This window comes from Petaurus breviceps, unplaced genomic scaffold (genome assembly GCF_028583685.1).
Source record: "Petaurus breviceps papuanus isolate PSGF00001 unplaced genomic scaffold, PetGlider_PUasm1.0 90925, whole genome shotgun sequence".
Lineage (NCBI taxonomy): Eukaryota > Metazoa > Chordata > Mammalia > Diprotodontia > Petauridae > Petaurus > Petaurus breviceps.
Window position 1 is genome coordinate 28,394,372 of NW_027187380.1, and position 17,319 is coordinate 28,411,690.

The following is a 17,319-nucleotide window of genomic DNA, read 5'->3' on the forward strand; positions in this document are numbered from 1 at the left end:
ATAATTTCTGAAATATTTCTGCCATTTTATAGTATGTATTTATGTGACGTGGTGTTCTCAGCACTGATTATAAAATCAAAATGTTCATGGACTCTGAAAAACTTTGAAGATGTTCTACATACTGCAGTATCAAATATTCCACAAAGATTTAATTCTTTATATAAAAATAAACAAGCACATCCATCTCATTAGTATGTAAATTTACTTTAATCTTTAATAAATGGTAAAATTATATGTATAACAAAGAATTGTTTTAAAATAAGTTTCTTTATGATTTATTATCAATAAACTTTTGATTTGTATACCTATTTTATATGCCTATATACCCCGGGTCATGTAAAAATTTCTCAGGCAAAAAGGGGTTGCTAGTAGAAAAAATTTAAGATCTACTCTATTGCAAATGTTTTTATCTTCATTGATCCATTCAGAATTCCACTAAAAAAAAAAAATCACAGCAATGACTTTTTTTCCTCCAATTTTAAATCATAGTCTTTTCTCCAGCAAATAAACCTAATATAGGTGTACTCTGCAGCAAGGATGCTGCCTTTCAGTAGTAGTCTAATTTAAAAGATTAACACATTGAGCAATGCAAATTAGCAAAAGCCATATGCACATGGCTGTGAACATTATCTCTGAATACGTTTCCCCCCAGTAAACTCTTAGCACATGGTAAACTCCTAATAAATAACACACTAAATTATGTAGCAGTGCATGTTTCAGCCACAAACTAAGTCCCTGAATAGGAAGTCATAGTATAGTCTGCAGACAGAGTTTGTAGGAATCAGAATCTATAGATTTAGAGGTAGAAGGAATCTGAGAGGCCATTGAATCCAATTTCCTTTCTGCTGAAGAGGCATGAAAAAGATGTCACATAGTCTCAGAGACATAACTTAAACCAGGTCTTCCTTAAGACCAGTGCTCTATCCACTATGGCATATTGCCTATCTTGTAGGTCACCTCCATAACACAATGAGGCATTGGAGTAGGACCAAATAATAGAACAACTAATTACCTACTTTCTTGAATTTTTCTTTGTTTCATTTATGTTAGTCCTATTTCTCCAATAAGATTATAAATTACTTTCAGGGAGGGACCAGGCCATCACTTCTATTTAGTGTTTGAAACAGTACATGCACAATAAATGCTTATTGAATGAGTCTCTGATTTCACAGGAAGAAGACCATCATTAGATGTGTCTTAAATGTCCATTATAGTTTATTGGCATAACATCAGAAAGTTATTGAGGTTAAAATTTTCATTTGATTTTTGCTTTTGCAGAGTTATAGGCTTGCAAGAGATAAACCAAAAAGCAGTATCTTCTCTACACTATTTTTACAGGCCTTCCCAGAGCATCTGATAACCATAATATAACAAGGCCTAGTATTCATTAAATAAATTTGATTGTCCCATGGAGGGATATCATAAATCTACTCAGTGATTGCTGAATCAGGGTGTCTGGATTGGGATGCCAACAAGAAAAAAATAGAGGCTTTAAGTGGTCCAAAAACAAGCTGACTAAAACCTGTTTTGACTACAGAGATATAAAACCAAAGGACTGGTTAGTATAATGACATGATTAAAAACAATGGCAGGATTTAGTTACAAATATATGTAAAGTGAAGGCCACCTGAGTCTCAAGGATAACTGTCTAAATGCTGGGTAGGTGATGTCGAAAGTGATGGAAGATGACTGACAAGATAATAGCCTTTACTTATCTGAAGTAGTAAGGGGAAGCTGTCCAATAGAAAAGAGGAAAAAAACCGGACATGTTTGAGGGCAAGAGATAGTCTGAAACAGTGACTTGGAAGGAAAGAAAAATATGGTGAGTAAAGGCTACAAAGCTATGGTTGGTACTAAATTGTGCAGAGCCTAAATACAAAGTGGAGTAAGAAGTTTGAATTATACTTAGAAGGAAAAGAGAGCTAACAATTAGGAGAGGGCATGTCCAAATCAAATATGAAGATTAGTTTGAAGTGTTATTAAAGATGCAGAGAGGAAGTATTGATAGGTAGTTATTGTAATAGTCCTGCAGGCATATATTAAGGTTGTGGCAGCGAAGAGAGGAGAATATGATTAGTAACTGAGAAGGTTTAATTGATAGGATCTGGTGACTTAGTGGACAAGAAAGGTAAAGAAGAAGGAAGTCTCCAAGATACTAAGATGTTAAATATGTTGATGCCAGTGTGAGAAACTGTAAAATCAGAGGAGGAAGCAGTATTAGGGAATAAATAAGTCTGGTCTTAGGTATGATGAATGTTGCCTACTGTTCAATTTTAGTTTACATAAGGATGCTGAGGTCTATTGCTCTCCCCCATTAATTATTTATTTTTAAGGACCCATGATTTGCTTTAAGATACCTGATAGCTAAAATTTTTGCTTTTTAGGATAAATATTTCTTATGAAACAAAGGAAATCAAGGGTTATTGAAAATTAATAACTAGTTAATTCAGGGAGGAAAAAAACAAATAAAAAATTCCAATACTCATATAAAATTAATTAGAAAAATTAGCTTTTAGGCAGAAAACATTTAACACAAATACTAAGAAATATCAGAAACTACAAGAAAGGAAAAAGACATTCCCTCAGGTGATGGCTCTTTCCCAGAGAGAAACTACTTGCAGTAATTTAATCCAGGAACATAGATCACCATCATAATGATAAATATCATAAACTACTTTCCATTAGTTAATGCTAACTTGGAAATTGTTGGGTCAATATCAGTTTGAACTGATACATTTGGTTTAGGTGGCACATTTAAAGCTTACAAGTATAGAGTTATTATGTAATGTAATCTAGTAGGACACCAGGACTGCCAACTCTATCAGAAGCTCATAGATAACTCATAGCATTTTGCTCCATATATAAATTTATGGGATTGAATATTTTATCATAAAGAAATGCAGAAATGAATAAAAAAATGCAAGCCTTATACATTAATGCATCAGTATTGATATTTACCTTCTGGACATAGAAGGATTAAGTATTTTCCAAACTACCTAGAACAATTTAAAACTTGCAATTTCTAGGCAAAGAGAGTTACATTTATTAGGTTATTCTGCTTGTTTATATCTTAAGGCTTTGTCAACAAGTTGCAGACTACTGGCAATGGTCAGGATAATTTGGATAAGATTAAAGATAGAGTTGTTATGGAAATGACACTTTAATGTAGGGGATAGGATGATATAGTGGATAAGAGGTGGCCTTGGCATTTGGTAAAATGAGATAGTTTTAGTCCTGCCTCTGACTAGTACTGGCTGTGCAATCCTTGGTAAATTATTTAATCTTTCTAGGCAGCTAAGACTAAAATTTGCAGAGAAAGTACTAATTAGGAGAGTACCTTATATTCTGAGATGCCTACTCTGATAAAATGTGCCTGGTCAAAAAGACAAATGAAATGGTTATAACAAAATATCACTGATATTCACATAATATAATTTATTAATATCATAACTATCTTAATTTTTAATGTAGGGGGCATTCACAAGGTGGCAGCACAGCATACTAGAAAAAGAGCCAGCTTAGAAGAGTCTAAAAGACCTGGATTCAAGTCTTCCCTGTGACATACACTGGTAATATATGACCCTGGGCAAATCATTTAAGCTTCCAATGCCCAAGGAAACTCTCTAGGACTCTTAAATTGAAGTTCAGTTTCCCAGCTGCATTGGTAGAGGGAGTTTCCTCACCAGGAATTCTCTATACCAATGAAATTATAAGTCTGGAGCGCGGCTCTCAAAAAAGGCAACAATAGTACTCATATATTCCTTTTACTTTTCACCTTACCTAGTTCTTATTAAAAGAAAATGGACAGTTAGATCTGTGTGACTTTTCATAGAATTAATCAAGAGGAAAGAACTGTGGCTCCTGCTTGTGACCTATGTGACCTTTGGCAAGTCACTTAAACTCTCTGGGTCTTAGTTTCCTCATCTGAAAAATGAAGGCACTAGATTAATTTGTTCCATATTTATGTCTAAATCCATGATCCTTTATGAATTAGACTACATGAAAAAGTATCTAATAGAAGGGAAAATTGAGTTAGCACCCTTTTTGTTGGATTTTTTGGCCCTGGAGAGGGAGTGAGGACAGAACTTGGGGGTAGGGGAGTTTGGAGGTGGGATACAATTAACAGCACCTGGTAAGAATGTTTTGCTCATGTCAATTACTCAAATATTTGTTGGATGAACAAATGGTGGTCAGATGCTCAAGAAGAAGCTACTGCTGAGGAGGAAGTAAGTTCACTGGGGCTTCATTTCTCTTATAGTTTTGGCTTGATGCTTCTGCTTTTGGTTTCTCCGCTCTCTAACTCTAATCATTTTGATCTAGCACCTTGCTAATCCTTGTTGGGTAAGTTTGTGCTTCAGTTGTTAAATGTTATTATCCTAAGCTACTGTTAATTTTGTAATACACAAACAGCTACCATGGTGGGATTTTTAAATAACCCATTAGGTGGTTGTTAGCACATTTTTCATAGTCCATTAGTTGCTTTGCAAGGAATCATTCAGCTAAAGAGGACTGGCTACAGATCAAGAAGTAGGCCCAAATTGACTTGATTAGGCCAAAGAATCAAAAGAAGTTATTCCAGTACACAGTAGTTAAAAGGGTTCTACTTAAGGTGGTATAGAGCAGGTCAAGGAGGTTGACCAAATGTTATATAACTAGTAAGTTCGTTATGTCAAAATATCAGGTTCATGTTTATGTTCATAGTATTATGTTCAGTTTTGTATTCTAATAAGTTTATCTTCTCTTTTTTGCCCCATTTCTTCTAAAGCCAAATACAGTGTTATGTACATGAAAATGATACAAAATAAACTTATTTATTTACCCTGCAAACAATATATTTTGCATTTGGTCTAGAAAATTTCACATCTAGTTTATCTGGAATATTGTAGGATAATACTTGTAGGAAATACTTCACATAAGACAAATATAGCCATCTTTTGAATAGATTACAGTGTTCACTGCTTTACAGATCAAACCAAATCAGGAAGGGAAAGTATAGAGATTTTACAGAAATTATATCTTGTTGTGAAAACTATGGTTTGGTTCTGGAACACAGCCACGTTTACAAAAATGGGTATATATTTTTAGTAATCACAAAGTGTTTACTTCTCATAATTCCATAAGAAACAAAACCGCAGTAAGGCCAAATCACAATGATCCTCTTCCATGGTATAAAAAATGTAAATATTTTCATAGAAGAACAATTTAAGTACAAGAATTGAGACCCACAATTCATGATTTCTAGGAAGCAATTTACCTCAAAATTTTTGTCCTTTTATGTTATCTACCCTCCACTCCCCCCATATTTACAGCTGAATTAAATATTTCTTGGTGATTTCTTACCAGTGCTGACCTGTCCCTGGATTGCAGTGGTCACTGGTACTACATGTGTCCCGTTTTGTGTTACAGTTTTTATTGGTAGCTGGTGTTGACCTAGAGGTGCCTGTTGCACTATGGTAACTGTCTGTAAAGGGGCGGTCTGCGAAGTTTGAATGATCCGACTAGCAGCTCCTATGGTAGTGTGGCTAATAGCAGGAATAGGTTCTACTTTAACTGAAAGAAAATAATCATCATTAATTGAAAGCTCAAAAAAAAAAATCAACTTTCAAGTAAGCACATGCATTAGATGATAAAGAATTACTTTAAAACTAGATTATATATAAGAGAAAGTAATAACATGTCTAGTTTTAGCAAAACTCCCCATTACTTCCTTTCCCTAAAACTTGAAAGGCTTTCTAAAGCTTTTTTTTTATTATTATTACTCACCTTTTACTTCTCTGTGGTCTCCATTTTCTTGAGGTTCTATCTTGGACTGGGTAACCACTGCAGCTTGTGTGACCACTGCCTGTCCAGCTACAGTATAAGTGTTAGATGGAGCTAATCCAGTCACATTTGTGACTGATACAGCTGGTATCTGATGAACAACATGAACTGTCTGTACCACAGGTTGCTGGGACATTGAGGTGGTCACAGGTGTTGCAACAGTGTAGGTGACTGGTTTAATAGTTTGTGGTAGCTGCCGTTGTACAGTAATTAAAACTGGCTGGCTAGACAAAGGTGAACCTGGTAAGATCAAATACATTAATCATATATTTATAATTCCATTTTTATTAAGCATGTTTTTCCTCATCTAAAACATATGCTTTAAAACAAATAATTTTTAATTAAAAAAAAAAGAAGCACCTTGATTCCTATTAATTTGCAACAGTTAACAGTTACTAGCTGTACCAAATCTACCACAAGTGACAGAATTGCTGTAAGTACTAAAATATTGCATTTGCTCTCCATCTCCATCTGCATCTCAGTCTTCACAGCATCTACACTCTTAATTTTCTTTTTCCATATAAATGGAAAGTGAATAATAGATTAGATACCTGCAAATTTAGGACAGAATTGAGTCACACTCAATTCAGGTGAATAATCTCTTGAAACTGCAAGCAAAACAATAACAGGGAAATGTAGCAACATGGTTGTAGAGTCTGTGTTAATCTTGTCTGTTTTAATTTACTAATAGCACAAAAAGCAACATACCAATTAAAGGAGGAAAGCAGAAACTCTCCTGGTTAAATACCAATTTTTAGCAGTTATGACATAACATTAAAAGAATTATAAATCAGTATTACAATATTTAATTTTCAACAGACCAACTTAATTAGAAATATTGATTTCTCAAAAATGCAAGTTTCAAACACTAACAGGAAACTAATTTAGAATTCTATGAAGAAAATGAGGTTGAATAAATAAATATAATTAGTCACAGTTCTTCTAACCTTTCGGTCACTTTGATGCTCAACAATACCTTCCTCCAAAAGATAATCCTTCTTCAGTCATCTATTTTTTTTTCAATCAACACTATTGATTTCCAAGACCTTTGAACAACCACATAGCTTGGATATTTTGGGGACTTTAGAGAACCATATATAATCCTGTGGTTTAGAACAGTTCCCTTGAGTACTTTTTGAAAAGAATTAGGTTTACTGAGACAATACTTTACTTCTTGCTATGATACAGATATTTATTTTGTTTGATGACACCCACAAAATGTGTCCATCAGATAAGGGTGAGATCATCTAAACATGATCTACCCAGTAGTCCTCCAATAATACTTGATGCATTTCTTTCATATTTCTCACCTGGTGCACTCTGGGCAAACCGAGCTTCCTGTATCACTGCTAGTTTAGGTTGTATAACACTAGGCTCAGGATCCATAGGGACTGGAGAACCTTCCCTTGACAAGCTCTCAGGGGTTTGCACTCCACTAGAGTGAGCGGACAACATGCCAGGATGATTAGGAGAAGCTGGAGCACTTCTGTATTAAAAAAAAAAAAGAATAAAAGAAAGAGGCATCTGGTAACTTAAAGTCACGCACAGTACCCAAGAGCTGCCTTGGCTTTTAGCTTGTAATATGTGTACTTTGCAGAAGGGGCATCATTTGTCTTCTGCCAACCGACTAAAACATTCTAGTCATTCTTATTTTCTATGGAACCTTTGTTAACTTAGATGTATATTTAGAAGGACACTGGATAAAGTCTACAAAAGAGACCATCTTGATGTTGGGTGGCATTTCTCCTCCATACCCAGTGAAGGCCAAGTGGTCCAAGGAACAGTATTAGCTGCTTGCTCTAAGAAGAAAGAATCAGGAGCAGCTCTAACTAATACAGTAAGACAATAGGTGGCCAGTAGTAGTACAGAGGGGCCCTCAGGTTTAAATCTTGGTCATTTCCTTCCATTTTAAAAAACAAAGCATGTATCAATGAAGTAAAAAAATGTATACATTCAATTAATTAAAAGTCAAAATAAAACTTTATGAATTAACCATGTATAGAGAATTTAAGGATTAAGCTTAAAAGATGCTTTTGTAGCCTACTTCTGCTGCTGAAATTTATAGCTTACTAATAAACACTAACAATATGAAATGAAAAACAAATTCAATGAAGTGGGTTAATTTTACTTGTAATTTTAATTGAAACTAAAACTTAAGATATTAAGACTGACCATGCTTTGGGTCACTAGAGACATCATACCCATCTAATATTTTTACCCATTTTCTTTTTGTATCCCCTTCCCAACATTTAGTCATAAATGCATTTGATGTTTCCTTTATTTCCAAAAGGAAATTTAATTACATTGAAGGTAATTACTAACAATTAAGTGAGGTCTTTTTGTTCATCTTTTTGTCCTTACCTAGAAGAGAGCGGTCCCAGAGGGGTTCTAAAGCAAGGTACTCCCCTAGGCCTTCTTTTCCTAAAAGCCTGCTCTATTAATTTGCTTTCAGAGGCAGGGTCTATCCTCCAGAATGAGCCTTTGCCTGGTTCTTCCTGGGAACGTGGTACTTTGATGAAATAACGATTCAGAGAGAGATTGTGGCGAATTGAATTCTATGGAACATAAAAAAATACGTAGAATTCATATATTTCTTTACTAAGAAGTTAAAATGTGGCCTAGTAGTAGTGCCTGGAAATGCAGAGGCTAAGTCTCTAGCTCCTGTGGATATCAGGGAAGAAAGAGCTTTGGAAACAGCTTTGGAAGAGTTCTGAAGTAGTTTCTATTGCTCAGCTGCTTCACTAGGTAAACAATAGTTTAACTCCCTTGAGCCAGGAACATAGTGGCCACAACAAAAGGCTTAAAGGAGGAAAGAATATAGAGAATAAAATGGGGGAACGACAGCAGAAGTTTGTCTACAAAACATGGATACATTTATACAATTTCCAAGTTGAAAGCTTTCCATTTATAACTACTCAAGATGGAAAACACAACTATGATTTGGTAGAAGTCATGTATTAGATGTTTTTGGTGACTTTACATTAACCTTTCCCTGATTGGAAACAAACAAAACTGATGTAAGTCAATTTTCAAAAACAAACAACTTTTCTAAGTGTTAGGTGCCTTGGGCAATGGAAATAAAATTAACCCTGTACAAAAATTTTGGCAGAATAGCCAAGGAAGAAACAAGTTCGATCATGATCATTAATCATACTTTTCAAAGTCCTTTTTGCTTGTTATTTTATTTGATTCCCCACAACAATCCTGTGAGGTGAGTTATGCATCATTATCTCCTGATTCCTAACCAGTTGTAAGTCTGCAGTTAATGGAATATTTACTTACAGTTATATAAGCAAGATAGTACTTCCCAGTGAAACATGGAATGTTTCTGAATCTTCAGGAAATTTATCTGAAATCTACCCAAAGTGGGCTGTTATATGTTTGACAATTAGGCCAAACTAGAATAGATATGAATTTAAGCCAATACTAAATTTAAGAAGTAAGTATAATACTATGTTCTGCCAACTATTAAGAAAATTCCTACAATTCTCCAAAGTCTTTTCTTAAATTTCTTAATTATACTTTGAGAATATTCCAGAATCACAGACGCATTTGTGACACTATGCATTTATTCAATATTCCTCTGACCACATAATTCTTTGAGGCCTAAATTGTAAACTGTTACAGGAAGCTCAGAAGTTAAAATTTTGTCACACCAAAGATTAATCTAAATAAACAGGCCATATGTTATAAAATATTTGGTTATCATATATTAATTATATTAGTACATTTAATAAGTCCTGCTTTGTTTTCCCTGTCAAAAACTGCAATGTAAGATAAATTTATATCAACTGTTATTAAAGTCTCCAAGATTTTGGAACAGAAAGTAGAATCTACTTTTATTTTTAGAATTTTAGACGACAAAGGAAGCAAAACCTGACAATATTCAGCATATAATTGTGAACTGCTTAATCTAACCACATTCTCTGACTGTCTTATTTTTAGCACTATTTTAAAAAGAGTTTATATCGTGTCAGTGTTTAGAGCACAGACTCATGGGTGATTCTTGCTCTATATTCAGACTACTAGGCCATACTGCAAAATGGTATTAAGCAATGCACAAAAATATTGATAACCACATAACTAAGGTACACATTGCAATAAACTAATTTGAAGTAAAACAACCTAAATATTGTTAGAAGGATTAAAAGAAAATTCACCACAACTGTAATCTAGAAGTAGGCATAAAATACAATAATATTATATGTTGTATAATATTATATAAAATAGTAACTATATATAGTTAAGCTTTAAATGTCAGTTATAACTTCCATTGTTATTCACATCATTTATAGGAAGAAATGAAACTAGTTCTTGAAACCAAGGTAGCCGCTGTTTTCAGTTTTGAAAATCAATGCAACTAAATTTGCATTTTTACTCTGGGGTATAATTTCTCTCTCTACCTCAAATTCTAATTACCTACATGTCCCAGCCTATGAGATTAAGAAAAAAGCAACACAAATGACAGCTATGAAGACAACAAAGTGAGAATGATTCTATTTTCTAAGTTATGTAATGACTTTGGAATTCAGTCACACTCATGATTAGCATTTTTCTAATACTACTGGACAATAAAATTGCATTGAATAAAATCTTTAAACTACCTATGAAGAAGTGATTTATTACACTAAGCACATTAATATGCTCCCATTAAAACTATTTCTATATCTCTCTATATTATTTATCTTTGAAGGTCCAACTCAAGCCTCACTTCCTCTAAGAGCTCTTCCTTGACCTTTCCAGACCACAATGAAGTTTCCTTTCCTAATTCATGATACTTATCTGGAATACTCATTTTATTTTTCAATTATTTTACAAATTACAGATGTAGAACAGAAAAGGACCAAAGAAGTTATCTAGTCCATCCCCCTCATTTTATATTTGTAGAATGTGTCTATTTTGTTAGTGTTATTCTACTTTTCAAGTTTGTATGTCCAAACAGAAAGTAAGCTCCTTGAGATCAATTATCCTTCTTTGTATCCCTCACAAAACCTAGCACAGTATTATGCATGATAGTAGAGATTTATGAAAACATCTGAATAACCTTTATAACTTTGGTCTTCATAAAAGATTAAGCATCAAAAAAAGTATTTTGAATAAGTTAGGAACAAGCTAAAAATCTGTGTTAACATGCTGTCTTCATAAGAAGGTGAAATAAATTTGGATTTCACCAGATGATGGTTTTCCATAGTGGTGAATAATATATTGGACAGAGGAGAGGACAGGTATGACTACAAGACTATAAGAATGTAAAGTGCATTGTGGTTTTAAAAAATGCTGCAAAGAGAAAGAAATGTCTTCTATCCTAAAAGAGCACCTGGAAATTGTTTAACTCTTCAATAAAGTCAGACCATTGATTTTCAATTTGAAATTTATACTGTATATTCTATGAAATAGATAAAGCATAATTCTTGGCCTATGTGTTGTCTCAGTAAATTGATCTCTATGTAAGTGGGAGCTATGTTCTAAATTTTTGTTAAGGTGAGCTAAAGAAATGAGGAGCCTGTGAATCTTTAAAAAATTCTGTGAGGCAATAGTGCACCAGCCCTGAAGTTGGGAGGACCTGTGTTTACATCCCATCTCAGACATTTACTTGCTGTCTGACCCTGGGCAAGTCATGTAAGCCTGACTGCCTCAAAAACAAAACAAAAGAAAAACCCAAACAAAAATTCTGGAGATCTGGCCAGTAGATCTCAGATGGTCTTAGAAAAATTAAGAACAGTTTGTGGGAGCAGCTAGGCGGCGCAGTGAGTAAAGCGCTAGCCCCAGAGTCAGGAGAACCTGAGTTCGGTTCCAGCCTCAGCCACTTAACACCCACACAAAAAACCTAGCCGTATAACCTTGGGCAAGTTACTTAACCCCAATTGCCCTCCAAAAGGAAAAAAAAAAAAACAGTTTGTGCTTATAAAGAATAAAGTATTGACTTTTACAACAAGCATTTCTTGAGCACCTACTATGTACTATGCTAAATAACTGTGCTATGCATGGTGTATAGGAGAGTACCTGGACCTGTGATTTCATTAATATAAGGTATTCCTAGGCGAGGGCAATCCCTCTACCAATGCAGGTTGGTATCTTCTCTATAACATAGAATCAGAAAGTTACATTGAACTTCATTCAATGTGCTATCATTCAAATTGGAAGGAATCCCTGCCAACTGCATATTGACTTAGGAAACCTCAAATTAACATTATCTGTGTTTTATTGTATTTTTATTTATTTTAATATTTCACAATTACATTCTGATCTGGTTCCGCTGCACGCAGAATTTTTCCAGCTACAAGTTTGACACCTGACATAGAGCACTGGAACGGATAAATGACTTGCACGGGGTGACAGGGTATGTGTAGAGACTGCTAGGTCAGGTACCTCTCAGTTACTGGGGATATGAAGATAAAGACCCAATCATCTCTGCCCTCAAGGAGTTTACATTGTACTGAAAAATATATCATGTAAACAGATAATTACATACAAAACATATATAGCATAAATATAAGGTAATTTCAGGCTAGGAGAGACAGTGGGGGAAAGACAATTAGAAAGTTAAGAAAAGGCCCTTAAACTGTGCTTTGAAGGAAGCTAAGCTATATGATATAAAGGAGGATTGGGCAAATATTTTTAAGCATGGGAGACCTCAAGCTTTAGTGCTATGCCAAATTTGATAAAAATTCCTTAATAATCTCAGAGAGAGATGTGTCCTTAGATATGGGGCAGATATTTTATCTATGGAAAAAATGTTTAATAAATTAAGCTTTCCTAAATCACAGACTGCCTATACAATAATGGCCATTTATTTTTCAATAGGTCAAGGTCCCAGTCAACTCAAACTTTCAGAAGACATCATGAACCCAGAAGTAAAAAAAAAAAATCCTCTGTGAAATTATCAAAGTTGGAGGCATTTAGGCTTAGGATAGAAACGGAAGCTTTAAAGTCCACTTTACTCCAAAGACTCCCTAAGGCTCACCTACTTGATCACATTTAATGGGAAAATAAAAAGTCCAACAAGCTTGGTTGTAAACAGTATACCTGAAGAGACAGAGCTAAGGGAAGTGGGAGCAAATAGCAAGAAAGAAAACCAAAAAAACCCCTAAAAACTGTTGTTTATAATAATAGAGTCCCCTAAAAAGGTGATGTTCTTTTGAATATTAAAGTAACTTTAACATAAAACAAAGACAACCATGAAGTATGAAAAAATTCTGAGAAAATATCTAGGCACATGAAAACAAATGCAGAGGCAACATAGCATGTAGAAAGCTGGCGTCAGGAAGTTGGAGATTTATGTTGTAGATTTAAGACACATACTGACTATATGTCTTTGAGCAAGTTCCCTTAATCTCTCAGTACTCTAGGCTGTAAATTGCAGAAAAGTCTCTGATTTGCATCAGTAGAGGAAATTTCCTCATCTAAGACTTCCCTATACCAGAGAAACTACAAGCCTACTACCTATCCCTATCCATCGGAGTACTTATTTTAGAGAGGTAGACTAGTGTGGTGGAGTCAGGAAAAAACTTCAAATTCTACTGTGATATTTACAGTTTCCTCATCTATAAATGACAATAAGATCTACCTCACAAGGTTGTTTTGAGAGTCAAACGATATAAAATACATAAAATACTTTGCAAACTTTAAAACATCAATGGTAATTTTGATTATTTTGTTCTTAGATGTTTTTATTTCTCTTAACCTCCCTTTTAGCTGGGGTTACTTATAACAGAGAGGCAATATGACACAGAAGATAGAAAGCTGGCTTGAATCAGGAAGACCTGATTTCAAGTCCTGATTCTGATATATGCCAGCAATGTAACCACAGATAAGGTATTTAACCTGTTAGTGCCTCAGAAAACTCTAGATAATTCTAAGCTAAGAGTTGCTGATCAGATCAATGGAAACCTTTCTATACTGGGAGTTCCCTATATGAATTAAAGCACAAATCTGAGCCCAAAAAACAAATTAAAATATTCATTCCAGAAATTGATGGGACTCTATAAGATTGCTATTGCTTACATTTACAACTGAAGAAATCCTACCCATACTCACTGGGCTAAGCTAACCCTAGTGACAACTAACTAAAAAGGCAATTCATGTCTAGAAGGCATTGATCCATCTCCATAAGGCTAGGCTTTCATCCCTTAACCTAGTTAAGTGTTTCAACTACTTCATATGAACCCATTTTTATATAAAGTCTCAAACTGACATTCAAATAGTTACCATTTCCCCCCAAAGATACCAAGACCCAAAGACTTGCAATTTTATATGTTTAAAATCTTGTCTGAAACATTAATATAACAAAGCTTGAGAAGTTACTTTGAAAGATAACCATCTGGGGTGGCCAGGTAGCAGAGAGAGTAAGATCACCGGCTCCAGTGTCGGGATGACCTGGGGATCGAATCCAGGCTCAGACACTTAGCACCCACCCAGAAACACCTGGCTGTGTAACCTTGAGCAAGTTACTTAACCCCAATTGCTTATGGGCGGCCAGGTGGCTCAGCAAGTAAGAGCACCGGCTCCAGTGTTGGGACGACCTGGAGATCGAATCCCGGGCTTAGACACTTAGCACCCACCCAGAAACACCTGGCCGTGTAACCTTGAGCAAGTTACTTAACCCGGATTGCTTTAAAAAAAAAAAAAGATAACCATCAAGAGTCATAAAGCTTGAAATTTTATAGCTTGTCAGAACTTTCTAAAGCACAGATATATTGATCTCCACAAAAAAAAAAATCCTCAAAAATCATGATGATTATGAAAGGATGAACACAACCTAAATCTTACAGAAATTGTTAAAAAAAATCCCACCATAGGATATTTATGACAACAATATTTATTTATGATATTTATTTTCCTCAGAAAAAAATATGCTAGGTTCCTACACTTCAAAAGTTTACCTGTATATCCATAACTAGGGGTGATAAAATGAGAAGTGAAAAAATTATTTTCCAAAGGTACCATTCTCATCTTGTGGAGTTTTAGGAGACTGCCAAAGACAACTTATCATCCTTTGTTTTGTACAATTATAAACACACATTTATTTTAACCTTTATTTAACAGTGAAATTCAGTTAACCAAAATATCTATTTTCTGAATTAAATAAGGTGTTACCAAATAACTCAGTACATATTATTATTATTCCCCGATTCATTAAATCATGGTTCCTAAGGCATTTCATGAAGCATTTAATAATAGATCTGCATTTATTTGAAAATAGCTTCTATTTTAGACTTGTCCATCCTCATTAATCTGAATTAGTGAGATTTTCAATGTATATCAAATCTGTTTCTACAAATGTCATAGACACAGAGAAATAAGTTACACTCAAACAAGGAATAAAAAATTAAAACAATGAAAACTAAACAAAATAATGGCTTAATAAGAAGAATGAAATGTGTTCTCAGCATGCAGACATTAAGACAATCTTACAAACATACATACTAGAATACAATAAAAGATGTTGAGTTTATTATATAAGATGATAGAAGGAACATCGAAGGTGTGGTGATGTTCAAACATCACCTTTTGCTGCAGAGATAAAACTGGAGCTAAGATAAAATGTTGTCTCTAGTATTACTATCAATTACTATTAATACCCAAGGAATCATATCTCATCTAATCCTGTTTTGAAAAGAAAGCAACAACAAAAGGCTGTTTATGAATTCTAGACAAAGGCAGCCTAATTTTTACATTATTTACAACACACTAACTTTTTGTTCTATTAACAAAGTAACACATTAACAAAGGAAGGAAACAAAGTCAAATTTACCTGCCAGCCTTTATCTGCTGTCCTGTAGTATGGATAGTTTTTAGTTATGTGGGTATAAATTCCATTTAGTGTAAGCTGCTTATCAGGAGCCATTGTAATTGCTTGTACTATTAATTGTGCATAGGAATAAGGAGGCTTCGAATCATCCTGGTATTTAAAAACGACAACAACAACTAACTTTAAAGACTGAATACAGAATAGTAATATACATGTTTTTTACTGTTCAACAATATAATATTCCCAACAATGAGTCTCCAAAGGGTGTGTGTGTGTGTGTGTGTATGAGAGAGAGAGAGAGAGAGAGAGAGAGAGAGAGAGAATCTTAAAAACAAAATGGAGAAATTTTCAATTTGTATTTATGGGGAAAAAAATGAGTAGGATAGAACATGCTCAGTAATAATACAAACCTAATTGCTCAATAAATTAAAAAAGCTGTGTTTTTGTGCATATGAGAAACATGTATGCACCCAAAGAAGAATATATGAGACAAAAAAGAAAATACTATCCAGTTCTAAAAGACCACTTATTATAACTAAAAATATTAGGTCAAAATAGCCATAATAATAGCTAGCTTTTATATAAGATCTTCAAGTTTGCAAAGCAGTTTAGATGTTATTTCATTTGATTTTCACAAAAACTCTGTGCAGTAGGTGTTACTATTATCACTATTTTACAGAATAGGACACTGAGGCAGAGAAAGGCTAGGCAAACTTGCCCAAACAACTAATAAGTATCGAGGCCACAACTGAATTTAGTTCTTCCTGATTATGAATCTAGTACTTTACCCACTGTACCATGTAGTCACCTACTATGATATGTAAAGAAAAGTTATTTTTTATAGCTACCAATAGTTCTGATATTAACACTTACCTTTGGGCTATCTCCACCTGAAGCTTCCTTGTCATTTTCTGACTGTGAATTCTCAGCCATTAAATGTAGGTCAGTAGGTAGTACACGACCCATTTTGTACCCTGAAGAGCCTGCCCCCCGGGGACTGGATGGGCAGGAGTTTGCAGCACTACAGATGAGAAAAATAGATTCCTGTTATTTTGTTACATAACACAGTCAAATCTCATTTTGTTTAAGCAGTTGTCTATGTCAGGAAAACACACAAATTTTGATACCAAAATTAAGGGTGTGCCACTATTTCCTTTGGAAAATGTGATTTTTACCAATATTCTATGAAATTTAAGATTACAAAGAAGAATTACATTTAAATTTCAATTTTCCACTTACTCTCCTGCTGAAAAAAAGTCTCATAAAGTATTCCACCAGAATAATCCAACAATGGTGTCTCACAGAATTTTTCCACAACTCCAAGTCTAATTAATTGTAGGCAATAACACAAAAATTTATATAATTTGCAAATGACCCAAACTAAAATAAAATTACTCTGACCATTTTAAAGTAAACATTTTTTCACTCCTCTCCCTAAGGAAACTGTAGTGGAGCCTTGGTTTTGTTTTTTTAATAAAAAAAAACCCATCATATTTCATTTGTACTTTTTATTAAACATTCTACGTAAATAATTTCATTAACTTGAATTTAATTAGAATAAAATTAAGAATTCATTTAATTTTGTAACACAAACACATCTTAAATCTACTGGTAATATCTTATAATTGTCACACTGTAAAATCCACCTTGTAAAATAGTAAGTTTTTCACTCAAATTTTCTCAAAATGTGGTATGTTTGTTATATTCTTTTAAAATGTGACAAGTGTGTTAAAAACCACTTTTTTAAT

General features: G+C 34.0%; 1 protein-coding gene across 1 annotated transcript in view; it reads right to left on the reverse strand.

The window, feature by feature from the left end:
* Positions 1-17,319, reverse strand: part of FOXK2 (forkhead box K2) — a 153,199-nt gene that overhangs the window by 2,634 nt on the left and 133,246 nt on the right. The window contains exons 3-8 of the mRNA XM_069076645.1: positions 16,445-16,592; positions 15,575-15,721; positions 8,182-8,375; positions 7,131-7,306; positions 5,764-6,060; positions 5,341-5,550 (exon numbers count right to left, since the gene is read on the reverse strand). Coding sequence (XP_068932746.1) covers positions 5,341-5,550; positions 5,764-6,060; positions 7,131-7,306; positions 8,182-8,375; positions 15,575-15,721; positions 16,445-16,592 — 1,172 coding nt within the window. The remainder of the gene's footprint in view (positions 1-5,340; positions 5,551-5,763; positions 6,061-7,130; positions 7,307-8,181; positions 8,376-15,574; positions 15,722-16,444; positions 16,593-17,319) is intronic.